We start from the raw sequence: 15,907 nt of genomic DNA on the forward strand, positions 1-15,907 counted from the left end.
CCATGTCTCATCACAAGCTGTTACTGTCTCACCATGTCTCATCTTCTTATTGTCTCACCATGTCTCATCACAAGCTGTTACTGTCTCACCATGTCTCATCACTGTCTCCAGGTGCGTGTGATTGAGCTGGAGACGATGCTGGAAAAGGAAAGGAGGAAGCTGGGTGATCTGAGGAAGCAGCACTACAATCTGGCTGGGGAGAGCGAGGGATGGGAGGTGGGTAGTGACTATTCTTATCTCACACTGCATGACCCATACATACTTGTACTCAAACTGTATTGTGGACTATTACATGTATGACTGGAAGATGGGATTTAATGTAGCATATTCACCATAATAAGCACCAAATGGTCAGGATATTGATGAGAAGAGACGAGGGATGGGAGGTGGGTAACTAGCTGTACATATCTCACACTGCATGAACCATATACACTTATTCTCAAACTATATAGTGGACTGTTACATGTATAGTGGGAAGACAGGATTTACTGTACCATATTCACCATAATAAAAATGGTGGAGTGGCAATTGATGAAAGCATCTCTAAGTTGTATTTTACTGTAATAAGTTTGTTCTGTACACCATGAAATACAGAGTATTGTAACTGTTCAGTTGCAAAGACAAACTGGTTTGGAACTTTGGGGTCCATATGAAGCAGCATGCTTATGATATGGTTAATATGGTAATGACTTTATTACATGGGTCACAGTTGTATTTTGTCAGTATTATTCCAGCAGTATCAGTTTTGGTCATGTCTGTACAGAAACACAAAATCAAGCACACAAGGCTACATTTGTTCATGTCCTCCTCATAATCATACATCATAGCTGGTTTCAGGGATACTTCACAACCAAATAGTAGTGATTTCTAGTCATAACCTTTTTCAAATAATGCTTTCTATTCCCTAACACCATACAATTGTGGCTGAATGCCTGGATTCACATCCTGGCACGGGTACTAAGTGTGAGGCCTGTCCGGTGTTCCTCACAGTGATATTCCTAGAATATTCTGGAATATTGCTAAAAGCAGCATAAGACCATACAAGCTTACACACTAGTTTATCCTGTCAATGTACAATTTGGTTTTCTTGATCGTATTGGGCAGTAGTAACATCATTAATAACACAAACATTGCCAATAGGAAGGAGAGGAGAATGGACTTGGGGAAGATGTCAACGTAAGTTTCTTCAAATCAAGACATTTTGTTGTTTTAGCAGCCACAAATTTCCATGTCATTTCCATAAAAACATATGCTCATTGATATGAAAAGAAGTTTGAATTAAGAAAAAATTGAAATGACATGGAAATTTTGCTGTGCTCCCAAACATTCAACAGGCTGGCGTTATGAAATATGGGCTGGAACATCAAGGTTGGCATAAGTGGCAAGTGTGTTTGTGTCGGAACATCAGATTTGTGATGAATTTATTATTGACGTCTCAGTCATATTTTAGTCTTACATCTTTGATTTGCGATAGAAGATCTTTTTGAAAATATTCAAATATTCACTTCACCTAGCATGGCACTGGTCATTGATTATGATGATTCTGTTGCACACCAATAAAATACAATTTTCACTTGTGCATGTAGACAAACCACAGTTACTATGACTCTAGTGCCAGCACGTGTGGTTAAAGACCAACCGAAATACTTCACACCGAGTCACCTTGATAGTTCTGATGTTTGGATAAGCACCACCATAGACTTTCAGCTTTCTGCACAGACAGTGGTACATGGTGATAGCGACACATAGTGTATGTAGTGGTGTGTGGAGACATGGAGTACAAATGGTTAATTTGTCCCCCAGTATCTCATGTATACCATAAGAACTCTCTAGGAGAACCTATATATAAGGCTGAAAGTATGTCCTTGACCTTGAATACGTTACTGCTTATAGTATCAGTCACTGGTTTGTCTTTCTCTTCTAACAACCCCTACTGGAACTTCTGCCTGGGGTACAGCACTGGGGCTTAGACAGAGATAGAAATAGCTCTACTCTAGGAAGATGTCTATTTGCCCCAATGGGCTCTACAGAAACTAATTAATGTTTTGCTTCAATATTCATCATTTATCCAGGAATATTATCAGAACTAATTCAAGTAAATGCTAATTTCCTACCTTCATATCAGTCCGGGCATTCAAGTATTTGAGTAATATATGCAATATATAATACCCAGTTCTACTGTTCCAAGATGGAACAGTGTCAAAAGAAGTTGTATCTCTGTATGTAGAGTTACATCCCTATCAGTCACAGGATTATCTACCTTAAGAGCTGATTCATTCCAAGTGAATTGTCACCGCTTGGATCTTAAATGAACTTAAGCCCCTTTTAAGCAAAGAGTCTAGTTGATATGTACTATGCACTATAACACACAAGTATTTTCAATGCTCACGTTATAGAAGATTGTCCAGTTTTACTGTCACACAAACCTGCTGTGTTTCCACTGAATAGTCTATGCAGAAAGCATGAGCGTTGGTATGAGTTGATGTTGCTATGTCCACATCATCCAGTTTCATACTTCAGCCTTGTTGATACATGTCACTAGTCACCGATAGCATGCTTCAAGCATCCGGCCATGTCCAATACCTGTTGTTATCACACTAACATTCTGTTACCATGGATATGTTACCATGAGGGCATTCAAGACAGGAATGTTCATCGTACATCATTCAATCAATATCTTGTCAGCTCTAACAAACACACATTGATTATGTCAAGTTACTGAATTTGCACAAATATTGGTTTCTGATAAAGGGTTCAGATTTGTTACAAGTAGGTCCCATTTTAAATTTGATATGTCCATAAATTTGAAGACAATCATCTCTTGTGTGTGCTCAGGTTTAGGTTTTGTGAAACCCAAGTCGTTTTGTCAAAATCAGTTTCTGTTGGACATACTCAATGTGTGTTTCCTACTGGGACAAATCTAACGTTGTTAACAATTATATTTAGTTCTTTTTCACTCACGCTATGAATACTGAATCCATGTTATGGGCAAAGGTTGATTTGAAAATGTGTAAAATTTTTATAAAACCATTTTCTGTCTTGAGCCTCTGAAGTAACGATCTTCTCACTGACAGCATTAGCTGATTTTTCATCCAACCAACTAATCAAATAAATATGTTTACCTTAAAGGTGAAATGTCAGAATAACAACATCTGGTTCATGTAGTAATTATGAAATGGTTAAATGGAGAAAAGAAATTGCATATAGAAACACGACAATCATTAGCAGCATCCTTTTCAAATATTTTTGCCCAAATATGACTTGGTCTAGACAAGTTAACATCAGTTCTTTGCTTGCCAGTTCCAACATTTTTGGAATGACTTATTCCATACATACCACACAAAGCAGTTAACATGCCTGTTGCTGCCATCTAGAATAGATGCACAGAATATTTTTATGGCTATATTTGTTTTCTATCTTTATTTGAAAATTGGATGACATCTTTGGAAACTTGTCTTGCTGTTGTGAAATATTCGTTATACACTCTTTGACATATACATGGTATAACAACATTCTGTTTTCGTAATTTTTTTTCTGAGACCTTTCTGATCAAATGATCCTGTTTCATTTTGCATTGACTCAAGACATAGATTTTCTTGGCATGTGAATTCTTACATGTAGCATTTCACTAACTGTTTTTAAGAGGATATTTTTATTTTTGACATACATTTTTGTCACTTACTACAGACCCATGAAGATCCAGGTTAGAATGCTGGCCTTCAGCAACCCATGCTTGTCATATGAGGTGACAAACGAGATCGGGTCATCAGACTCGCTGCCTTGTTCCTCATTGCACAGGTTGATGCTCATGCTGTTGATCACTGGATTGTCTGGTCCAGGCTCAATTATTTACAGGCCGCAACCATATAGCTGGAATATTGCTGAGTGCAGCATAAGGCTAAACTCACTCACTCCACATAATACATCAGTGTAGTTGATGTTGGAATACTTTGAAAGATTTTCCAATGCTTTTATCATGTTTATTCCATGCCTATTTTTCGATGAGTGTTAAGAAATCCTGTTTGGCTTGAGAAAGCATGTTTGAGTGTCGTCTTAAGTGTTTTAGGTTTGAAATATGATAGATGTGCATCCAACTTACAGATCAGATATTGTAATTGTTTTTTGTGATAGACCATAAAGTTTTGGGGTGGTGGAACAGAGAGTTGTGTGCCAGAATGTTTAATACATCCCAAATGTACACCATTTATGTGTTAGCGAATAGTCTGTCTGGTCTGGTCTGTTATTAAAACAGGGCAGTGGCATGGCCTTGTAGTTGAAAGTGTTAACTCACCACACCAAACACATGGTTTCGATTCTCAGATGTGTACAATGTCTGAAACCTACTTCTGGCCCCGATTTCTCGAAACATACTAAGTCTCAATTTTGACCTCAGTTTGAGCTTTTACTCAAATTTGAGTAATCACAGGAAAATTCATTTCCCAGAATGTACTGAAATCAATATTAAAGGCTAACACAGTAGACAATTTGAGTTTGGTGGATAGACTAATTAAGTATGTATGTGTTTTTTTTATTTTAAAAATACAGTTGAGTTCAGGTGTTTCATGTTGCCAAAGTCAGTTTGAAATTTGAGTAAAAACTGAAGTTTGGGTTGAGAAGTCGGGGCCTGATGTCTCCTACCATGATACGTCAGGAATAACGCTAAAAGTGGCATAAGGGACTGTTCATAAATTTATGGTTAGGGGGGTTGATGATGAGTTTTTTATGGAGTTGCAGGTACAATGTGAATGACCACCCCCCCACCTCCCACATCCCAACATTAATGTTCCAAGTAAATGACCCCCCTTCCCGCTGCTTGTCATGTACGAAATCAATTAACACCCCCCCTCCAGAGCATGTTACAAAATTGATGCCCCCAACCTCACTTAAAATCATCATTACCCCACCCCACCCACCATCCCCACCTCCCTTAGCTATAAGTTATGAACGGTCCCTAAATACACACTCTTTCTATTATCAAAATGTTTTTAGAGCATTCTCCACAAACTTTTTTAGTTTATCACAAAAATATAAGGATGATTTGAATATTTCTGTCATGATAAAGACTGGTGGCATTGTGTTCTTGAAGCTTTCACTATTTATGTTGAAGATATTGATTGATCCTCGAGGAACACATGCAACCCATATTGGTGTCCACCAGTGCTACACAGCTTTAATATTGCTTCCAGCAGTGCAAATCCCAGCTCACTCACTTGCTCAAAGGAAGAGTAACCTGTTACTTGTGTGTAATTTCAAGACCTGATGACTTGTCATGTCAGGACAATCCCTGCCTACTCTCTCATCCACCTAAACACAAGACCACCTCTAGTCCTCCCCCCAGAACAAATATATGTTAGTTATCTTCAGTCAGCTACATGCTTGTCAGAACTCATGTACCTTAATGCTCCCACAACAGACCACCTCTAGTTTCCCCTAGAACAAAATATATTTTAGTTGGCTTCCGGCAGCTACATGCCTGTATCAAATCAACTCTAATTTTGCAACAAGTGAAATGAAGTTGAATGTTTTTGTTAAAGAGTGTTGTTGATATTAATATTTCAACTTTATGACATTACAATGTTCATGAATATTGTTTTATTTGAACATGTTTTTTCATTACAAAGAAAATTGAGTGCTTATGAAGAATGATAAGACTGTTTTAGAATCGTAGTATGGCATGTAAGTTCGAGGGATGGGTAATTGTCATTGATTTATGATGTCTTAGACGAAGTTATAGGGGATAATGCCAATTTTGATTCAGACTGAAAAAAAATGATTTCATTTTATCAATTTTAATTCTTATTTTTTAGAAACTACAGCTGTTACATGTATGCATACTATTCAAAAGACACGAAAGAACTCATGTTACATAGTAATATGGAAAGGCATGACTGATAATAATATTGTATTAATGCTTAAAAAAATAGAAGTTCCGTAATTCTTTTAAATAGTGTATGTCAGTAATTGTTCATGATTAAATACTAAGACTGCTGAATGTCTATGGTGTTTTTCTAGTCCAGCGTGCCAGTGTACAAAGACTGGCTGGGTCCGTGGGACTCTGATATGTTGTGAACATTCTCGGGTAACCATGGTAACTGGTAAGAGATGCATGGTGTGGTTTGCACCAGGTTTTGCCACATATTAGGTGGCTGCAGTAATAATCTTCATGGTTCATTAACAGCATGGTGTATCTTTCATTGTACTGTTGCATCTGTTATCTGGAGACAAGTTCAACTTTTATGAGAGGCTAATGACAGGTTGTATGGTTTTTACATACTTAATGGGAAACAGGCATCCTTGAAGTTTCAACCATTTGAACATCCGGGTTAGAACTGGTGTTCAGCATTCCTTATTGGTCATATGACTTGACTGACATGGTAGTGTGATCAGGCTCGCTAACATGATTGATGCATGTCATTGTATCCATTGTTACTGATGTCAGTCACAGGATTGTCTGGTCCAGGCTCGGTCATTTACAGACAGCAGTCAAAGTGTGGTGTTAATCAATTAAGAAAAACATGTCAGGGAATCTGACTATGTCATGGTGTCCCACTGAATACATTGGTGCTCATACTATCAATCACCAGTTTGGCCCATGCTAGGCTCTCCATACAGCAGTGAAAAATGTCTGATCTATTTTTCAAATTGGAATTTTTTTCTTGCTGCTTTACTCAAGAAGAATGAAGATGCTTCCCATCAAGATAGTCTTTTTGTTTGAGTTGCCATTAATCTTTGGAAGTGGTATAGTTTTCATATGCTGGACAGCAGAAGACCTGCAAGTTTCATAAAAATGAATTCTCTTAAAAGTAAGCATTCATGTTTGTGTCTTATATTTTATAATCTTACAAAAAGTCAGAGTTGTGTTTCTTTAACTATTCAGTATGTCAAAAAGAGTTTACAAAGTCAAGAAACTACATACATTTTTGTAATAGTCACCACAACTATGGATTGTTTGCATGATTTGTGATGTCAGTGATCAGTAATCTAATAAGAGCTATTTGAATCCAAATGGAATATATATTCAGATATATTTTATGTTTTATTGTAATCTGATTCAATCATTGTTTAATTCTAAACATTATTTGAAAAGTATATTAAGTTCACATTTATGTGAACTTTAATGTTTCTACTCAAGAGATGCTGAAGACTAATCTTATTGATACATCAAAAATGGGTTGTTATTAACAACGTAGTGTTTAATACCAACGTTTTGGCAGTGGGTAGGCTGAGTGATTAAGCTTTTGCTCATCACACTGAAGACCTGGGTTCTATTCCCCATTGGTGCAATGTATAAAGCCCAATTATGGTATATTGCTAAAGGCGGCATAAAACTAAGATCGCTCACTCACTAATGCCAACACTAGAGTTCAAACAGTTTGATAAACTGTTTGATAAATAGAGTCACCGTTCATGAAATATATTTAACCACAGTATGTGCAGATTCTGTAGTAGGATAGCTTCTTGCAAGGCTTGCTGTCAGAATTTCGCATGAAGGACACAGTTGTCTCCCTTCCTGATGTTATGTAACAGCATGGTTGGAGTGGAGTGCAAATCTGTTATGGAATCTAGAGTTTGGGGGACAAGCATGATGTTTTACTTTCAGTCTCAGAATGAATTTGAAAGTTTTAGTGTTGTTATTTTGAGTAATATATTCTTGTTATAAAATTTTAGAATGTAAGTTGTCTCTGTTATGAAGCGTCAAGTGAGCCCCTGAAATGTTTGGGTTTTTTTGTTTTAATTATTTTTTGTTCACGTAGGCTTTGAAGATGTATTATATTCTGATGAATGCCACTTCTAATTTAGTGTTGATTTAGCTTTAGTTTTCATTCAAGTAGCGTCCTCATAATGTAATGTTAGCCAAATTTAGTGCAGATAATGTTTTTTGTTGAGAAAATGATTACTCTTATAATGAATGCTTATTTGTATTACTGTCACGTGTGTTTGCAGAAAAGCTGACGTGGTTGAGGAGAGATGACTGGCGATGGTATTGTAATCTGAGTGCTGTATAACGACGCCCCAGGAGAATGTCATACACACATATTATCACATCAATCATCCCAAGAGGTCATCAAGGTCACTAGGTCATCCAAGGTCATCAACTTTGTAAGAGGGCTTCAACAGTCAATTGGTCAGCAAGAACAGTCTTCATGTGACACTCAACAAAGAGGTCATATGTCCGCGTGAAACAGTACTATGAATTATTTCTTTTAATGATTTGAAAAATATAGGGGGTGACTGTCAGATACACAGGACTTTTTAATGTATTTGGTGACATGTGTTAATTACACCCATGTACGAAACATTCATCGGCACTCTCACACTTATTGACCAGACAATAAAATTATTTCCAGATATTGAAATACCTTAACAATATTCGTATGTAAAACTGTATCAGGTTATATCACACAAAACGATGTACCCCACTACTTAATATGTAACATTCTTATTCACATAAGACATGACTGATAAGTGATGAAAATACAGAGGGGGTTCAAATTGGGTTGATCATCAAGTGGTCCTTGTATTCAAATACCATTGCCAACACCCACAAGAGCTGCTTATACAGATCCAGCAACAAGATAACATCTGTGCATTTGTTCCCATTGCAGCTGCACTGATTGAACACCTTCATACATCTATGTGTATAAATTGAATCTCATAATCACATAAGGAACGGATATCATTTTGACATTTCACAGGTCATCAGAACATGATCTCCAATATGGCTGCCTTGTCGGCCAATATTGGATATCTGCATTGTCATTGATGTAAAAACTTCATATCATCATATCATTCACTTTTTGGCAAAGGTTTTAACTCGTTTCCCTTGTTTTGTATATTCATCATCTATATCTCCCTGGCTCGCATTTTGATAAACCTGTATTAACCCCTGCGATATGGGATGAGATGTGTTATGTTCTTATAGTATCATGTATGACTTGTTACTGTTTTTTACCTACAAACTGCAGATAAAAGTAGTATTGTCCATGGTTAACATTTTTTATTCTGGAATAAGTTTGTAGTGTTCAGATTTCTGTGGCATTTTACATATTATTTACATGTACTTTCACAAGAGAAAATGATATGCTTTCCTGTCTCCAGTATATTTTGTTAATACTTTTGATTTTCGGATGAAGTTATGTTAGTCTCACTTGAATCCTGAGTGGTGAAATATACTTAATTCACTGACATGTGTACAAAATGGAATGGCTATTAGAATGAACTGTTTGTCTCACTAAATCTAGGACTTGAACAATCCAAGAAAGTGATGATGCTTTGTTTGTGATGTGGACTCGATGTATTACATGATTATATTTTTGTTTTGATATGACAAGGAAGCTGAGTATCATTTGTTTATTTTGTCTGGCCATTATGCCAAATGGTTATGATGAATTAATGATGAATTGATAGATTTGATACAGCTAATGGACTTTTGATGTGATGTTAGGAAAACAATCATGAAAAGAATTCTAGTGAATGAAGCTTATGTATTATAATTATGAGGGAAGAAGGATTCTGTGTAAAAGATAAACGATATTTGCACATGTGCACATCAGTTCTTAATGCTGATTGGTCGATTGAAACAACCTGACATCACTGTGCTTCATTGTTAAAAATGTACAACATGGCATCATCCGTTGTTCATGGCCCATCTGAACAGTCAATGATGACTTTTCTTGCGTTTTGTCTACAGTTTTGTCCAAAATATTAAAAAGTAATGCATGTATATAGGAAAACTAACCCAAAACTCAGTTCCGAATTATTGCAATTCAAGAATTTTTTGCATCATGATATTTTTTAGAGTAATGACCAAATTGCCTAATTCTCAAAAATTAATTTCAAATGAAAGTTCTATCTGAAGTAGATCCAGCCACATATTAAAAGTTGTTGCTAATCTTGGACTGTGCTTAGTAGAGTACTTTGTGTGTATTCAGAGCCTGATGTTTTCCTGAAAAGAACACCTGCTGCAAAGGCCATATAAGCAAAGGGATTATATCAGTTGGAATGCCTCTATTAAATTGTGGGACTTGACAACAAAGTATTAAGAATGTGTCAAATTTTTAACAGTCACACGCTTCACAGTCATGTTGAAGTTTGTTACAGATACTAAGCACCAACCATTGTGTGTACCAAGGCCTCCACCACGGGTTCTTTAATACATTTAATCAGTAAGTTGTGTCATGATATTTTTGCAAGCTCAAGTCATTGGCAACATGTCATGCTGGCAAAAATTTTGTGATTTAAAGTTTGTTCCTCTTGAGAGAATGATTTTCTCACCAAAGTCTTTTGATACCATTCACGTGTGACGTACCTATAATCAGTAATTCTCCTTAACTTGTTGCTTATTCTCTACAATCCTTTTATAAAATTTTGGTGTTCTTTCCGTGCAGGTAAGTGGTGCAAGTAATATTAGTTTTGATACTTTACTGTGAGCTGATATTGCAGTTTATTTCTGAGATGCTTTATGTGCAGGTGTGTGGTTATAGTTTCACTATAGAGGTGTCTACAGAATATGTTTTCAGTCCTGCATGACTGATTTTAATTCAGGCTAGACTGTAATTGGCTATGTCTGTGTATGTGTGTCTTACCAAGTAAAAATGGCAAGTTCCATCCGGAAGGAAACTTGACAAATGTGATACAATTTGATCTTATTGTGCCAAGCGATGATTTTGTGTAGTTCCATATGCAGCAAACAATGTAGTTGGGTCTTTTTTCAAGGTTTCAAATATCAGTATGTCTCTTAACCTGATCTTCACTTCATCTTGCCTCCTTTTCTGTAATGACAACTCAAATATGTGTAGCTTTCAGACGCATTAATCTTTACATCTTTCTTGAGGATTGTCTTGAGGTCTAGCTGTGACTTGAGGGCAGGATTTTATGTTTGTGTTAATATAGTATAAAAACTGTTACTTTGAGTTTCTGTTTTTATTGTACTGTCAGTTCAGAATGTAGTCTTAGGTTTCCTGTTTGTAGAGAAAAAAAAGTAGTTGTACATGCTATGGAGGTGTTGTACAAATTGTGTATATTTGGTACTGCAGGCTCATTTCACAAAAACCTTGTATGCCTAAGATCGTGTAACTCTTCTTGTAGCATTTGTACTTCCCATATTACAGTATAGGAGATACAAATACTAAGAGAAAAGTTACATGATCTTAGGCCTAAGATAGCTCTGTGAAACTCAGTCCAGCTTGATATAGCTAGGTCAGCTAGAATCTGTTTCAATAAATGTACAAATTTGATTGTCCTAGTTGGCAGGGGAGTTATCAAATGGGCTGGAAGATGTGTTTTGTTGTTTTTTTTCTGTTTGAACATTAATCTTTTGTTATTACGTGTGATTGACAAACATTATTGCTTGGTCAATATTAGCATTAGAGGTGCCATTTGTTATGTGTAAAACTCCACCTAGTCATAATTGTGAAATATTGCAGTGTTCAAACTTTTTGTTGGGTCTCCCCCTTCACCTTCGTTATGGACTGTGCCTGAGACAGTTGTCAGTCCCAACAAGCTAGACATAAGTGATTGAGCATCGTTAGAGTTAGGGTTTAACGACAGATGAAACTACTGATGGATTGTATTATCCTGTGCCTAATGCCAATACATGGGAACAACTGAAATGTATGTAACATTAATACTGCCATTGTATGAAGGGTTAACATTGTCATAGTACTGATGGTGAACATAATATCAGTAGTTAATACTGGTAGTGTTGTTGTTCAAAGGGTTTACATGATACTGCCTAAGTACTAATGATGAAAATCAGTACTGCCATAGTAACATAGGTAAACTTCAGTATTGCCATAGAACTAATGGTAAATTTTGGTACTGTCATGGTATCAAGGGTTAATTTACGTTTGCCATCATACTGATGTTTAACTTCAGTTTTGCGAGAGTATTAAAGGTAAATATTGGTACTGTCATAGTATCATGGGTTAACATTAGTTTGCCATTATACTGATGGTTAACCTCCGTATTGCCATAGAATTAATGGTAAATATTGGTACTGTCATGGTATCATGGGTTAACATTAGTTTGCCATTATACTGATGGTTAACCTCCGTATTGCCATAGAATTAATGGTAAACACTGGTACTGTCATAGTATCATGGGTTAACATTAGTTTGCCATTATACTGATGGTTAACCTCCGTATTGCCATAGAATTAATGGTAAATATTGGTACTGTCATAGTATCATGGGTTAACATTAGTTTGCCATTATACTGATGGTTAACCTCCGTATTGCCATAGAATTAATGGTAAACACTGGTACTGTCATAGTATCATGGGTTAACATTAGTTTGCCATTATACTGATGGTTAACCTCCGTATTGCCATAGAATTAATGGTAAACACTGGTACTGTCATAGTATCATGGGTTAACATTAGTTTGCCATTATACTGATGGTTAACCTCCGTATTGCCATAGAAAAAATGGTAAACACTGGTACTGTCATAGTATCATGGGTTAACATTAGTTTGCCATTATACTGATGGTTAACCTCCGTATTGCCATAGAATTAATGGTAAACACTGGTACTGTCATGGTATCATGGGTATCAGTAGTTTTGATAGATACAGTGGAGAAAGAGTTATTAACGTAACATGAACCCCATTAAATGCTTGTGAAATTTGTCTTTTGTTACATATGTCATATTTGGGATTTCATTTTCTTAGTAAAGTACAAATTCTAGTACTTGTTTTGGTTGAGTCCCATCTGGTATTCGAACAGGCACCCTCAGAGTCAGGCACCTAATTGCCAGCACACAAAGTCAGCCGGCTAGCCCTTCCATAAGTCGCAGTGGCTGAGTGGGCTAGACAGCTGACTTTGTGTGCTTACGATTAGGTGCCTGACTCTGAGGGTGCAGGTTCAAATCCCATATGGGACTCAACCAAAACAGGTACTAGAATTTCTACTTGTAAGAAAGTGAAATCCCAAATGTGACATATGTTGCATTTGACCACTTTCTAAATGGCATTGTGTAATCATGTCTTTTGTTTTTATCCATACTACACCTTGTTTGTAGAGGCATATAACGTTATTAATCCGTTACAATATTCAGAGCATTGACTTTACGCTGTGACTGGTTTTCATCCAAGAAATGTATGAATTCTGATACTTATTTAGTCAACCTCTGACTCAAAGTACGAAGAAAATGAGAACATCATCAACTGAACTCAACAAGTGTTGAATCCTGAAGCTTCTGTTTGGTATTGCCAAAAACCTGCTTAACACACTGCTTTCTACCAATATGTTCATGAGGGCTGTAACAATTTGCCCAGACCAGGATTTGATTCAGTTTTCAATACTGGGTCAACCAATCACGTTTGGCCTAATTTCAGTGCGCAAAACCACCTGAATTGGAGTTAAAAGTATGTTTTTGGTGTGTGGAAATAATTTAAATATCGAACCCAAGTAACAATAAATAAACAAAAATCTTTGTCAAAAATCGAAAACTCAGGTTTCAGATTCAATTTTCGATGAATCAAACTGAATTCTTGCAGTCCTAATGTACATGTGGCATTCTTGTAAAGTTTAACTTCCCCTAAGATCTGCCAAAAGATTTGTTCTCTTCTTCCAGTGTTGCTTTGAAGATCAGTGAACCTGTTTGTTGTGTTTCAGGTGAACAGATTGTAAACTGTTTCTGGTTTTTGTGTGTACATCTTATTTGTTATTGATCAGGATTTTCTTTCTGGTGCTGTTTAAGTCTTTGTTGTAGCGGATTCCTCTGTGCCTTAGTTTCCATGTGTACTGTCTGATTTTATGTCACAAGCTGTTAATTATGTCACTTTGTCATGGCAAACACCAGAATAACCAAGAAAAACGTTTACTCAGTTTTTTCTCGTATTTCTGGGAACTGATGGTTGTTGACATCAAGCAGGTCAACAGATATACCTAAGTTCGGTATAAATCTATTTACTTAATATACTGAGGAAAACAAATAAGGGATCACACGAAAACACAAGTGTTCCTTAATTTTTCTCAAGGTTTCGTCACAAGCAATGTATCATGCAGCTTGTGAAGGAAGCTGGGAAAAAGTATCAGAACACTTGTGCATTCATGGGATCCCTTATTTTTTTCCCACAGTATGTTTGATATTCTTATGCTAGCAGATGAAATTATGAAAGTGAACTGATATTTGATCAAAATGCTCGGATTACAATTCAGATATTGTCAGATTCATAACAAAGCTTGTGAAGATTTTGATCTAGGCACTTGGACACTTGAACCTTACACAAAGACTATCGTCATGCCCAATACTTAGACACAGACGTAGATTCTTCATTCTGATGTCAGTTTGTCAGGATCCCTGGTTCGTTGTAAAAGACGAAAGGGTGACACCTTTGTACCTTGATGCTGTGGACTCTTTAACCTAATTACAAGTCAGTATTCAAATAGTGCTGACTCTACAGTAAATCTTTGAATGGATTTTGAAATAAAACAGTTACTAGAATGCTTTTCTCATTGTTACTGATTTATGGTCATTCCTGAGTGCAATACGATTCTTCAGTTTTTTAAATTGTGGAACAGTAATATATTTAATTGTAATTGTCTCCAGCTATTACATTTCAAAGCATACTATACCTCAGCATTTCACCCATGTAGAGTTTGAATTGACAAGGTTCATGACTATTCAGACACGTTCATTGTATTTTTGACCAATGAAATGTATTTATTTAAACTTGTATTACAAAGTTGTGTCATACAGGCTATTTGTGAATGCATTATTATATACTACCAATCAAAAGTTTAGACTCAGTTGTGTAAATGTAGCCACTTCCTTCAATCAACTGATCTAAACTTGATTTTGCAAAATTGTCTATGCTGTTTAGACTTGAACTGACGTATTATATAACAAATTAGTAATGTTGAAAAGATTATTAACACGAGTTTAATAAATTATAAGAAATTCACTGAATATTGTCTAATTCTTAACAAAACTTTACATCAAAATGCAGTGGTTCACATGCACCATATTTACACATACTTTTCAGCCTTTAGCGATTCATCTGCATAAGGTTTGCACTTGGTTTCGCCAACTTTGTGGAGAAATTCATAACATATAGTGAGTACTTTTCGTCTAAACGTTTGATGGGTAGTATATTTTCCTTTAATATGATGTGTATTCAGTTTACAGAGATCTTATCTACTTGCACACAGGGCTGTGAACTACTGGCTGCAATGTTCCTTGTTGGCTTCGTGTTGCACATGGAAGTTAGTTTGTCCATCTTGTCCTTAAACAATCATCTGGAACCATGTTTATGAAACCCCTCTTCATAGTTGATGGAAGTTTGCGTATGACTGAAAATTGTTTTCATGGATTTGATGAGTCTAAGTTTCTATGTATCTTTGATATACGAAAAGTGTTCTTGCTGGTTATACTAATCTTTCAATACTTTAAGTAGTTTGCAGTGTGATTCTAATTATCTGTATGAGCAGTATTAAAGAAGGGTTTTACCAAGAATCGCAAACAGGGGGGTCCCTTGAACCCCTATATTTTAGTTTTAAGGGTCCTTGCTGGCATTATGTGAAGCCTGTGAAGTAAAACTTCAGAGAACTGTTTGTTTTGAGAATTTCCTTAGAGTCTGGATTGAATCATTGATCATATGGACTGATTGATGGAAAGATGCATGTTAATGCTCTGAAAGAAGCAACCAAACACTTAGCAAAGTCTCAGATGATTGCTGGAGGACAACTGAAGTGTTTGTTTGTACACAGCAGTTTGTGTATGTGTGTCTAGGTAGTGTCACTCTACATGCAAATTATTTATTTCAACTACTGACATATGCATCAATGTAAACCTTCAACAGAAATAAATACATCATGTCTACACTCACATCTTGAGTTGTCTTGTATTTCTTTCACAAAATGGCATCTTTACCAACATGATTATGCTGTATTATCAAGAAGCC

General features: G+C 36.2%; 1 protein-coding gene across 7 annotated transcripts in view; it reads left to right on the forward strand.

Moving 5' to 3' along the window:
- Positions 1 to 15,831, forward strand: part of LOC137299120 (huntingtin-interacting protein 1-like) — a 73,473-nt gene extending 57,642 nt beyond the window's left edge. For 5 of the 7 annotated variants that reach the window (XM_067831664.1, XM_067831630.1, XM_067831672.1 and 2 more), the window contains 3 exons: positions 112 to 216; positions 1,141 to 1,176; positions 7,945 to 15,831. In XM_067831664.1, coding sequence (XP_067687765.1) covers positions 112 to 216; positions 1,141 to 1,176; positions 7,945 to 7,953 — 150 coding nt within the window. In that variant the 3' untranslated portion in view covers positions 7,954 to 15,831. The remainder of the gene's footprint in view (positions 1 to 111; positions 217 to 1,140; positions 1,177 to 7,944) is intronic. The other 2 variants (XR_010957783.1, XM_067831655.1) reach the window with 2 other exon arrangements.
- The last annotated feature ends 76 nt before the right edge of the window (positions 15,832 to 15,907 follow it).

Source organism: Haliotis asinina, chromosome 1 (assembly GCF_037392515.1).
Source record: "Haliotis asinina isolate JCU_RB_2024 chromosome 1, JCU_Hal_asi_v2, whole genome shotgun sequence".
Lineage (NCBI taxonomy): Eukaryota > Metazoa > Mollusca > Gastropoda > Lepetellida > Haliotidae > Haliotis > Haliotis asinina.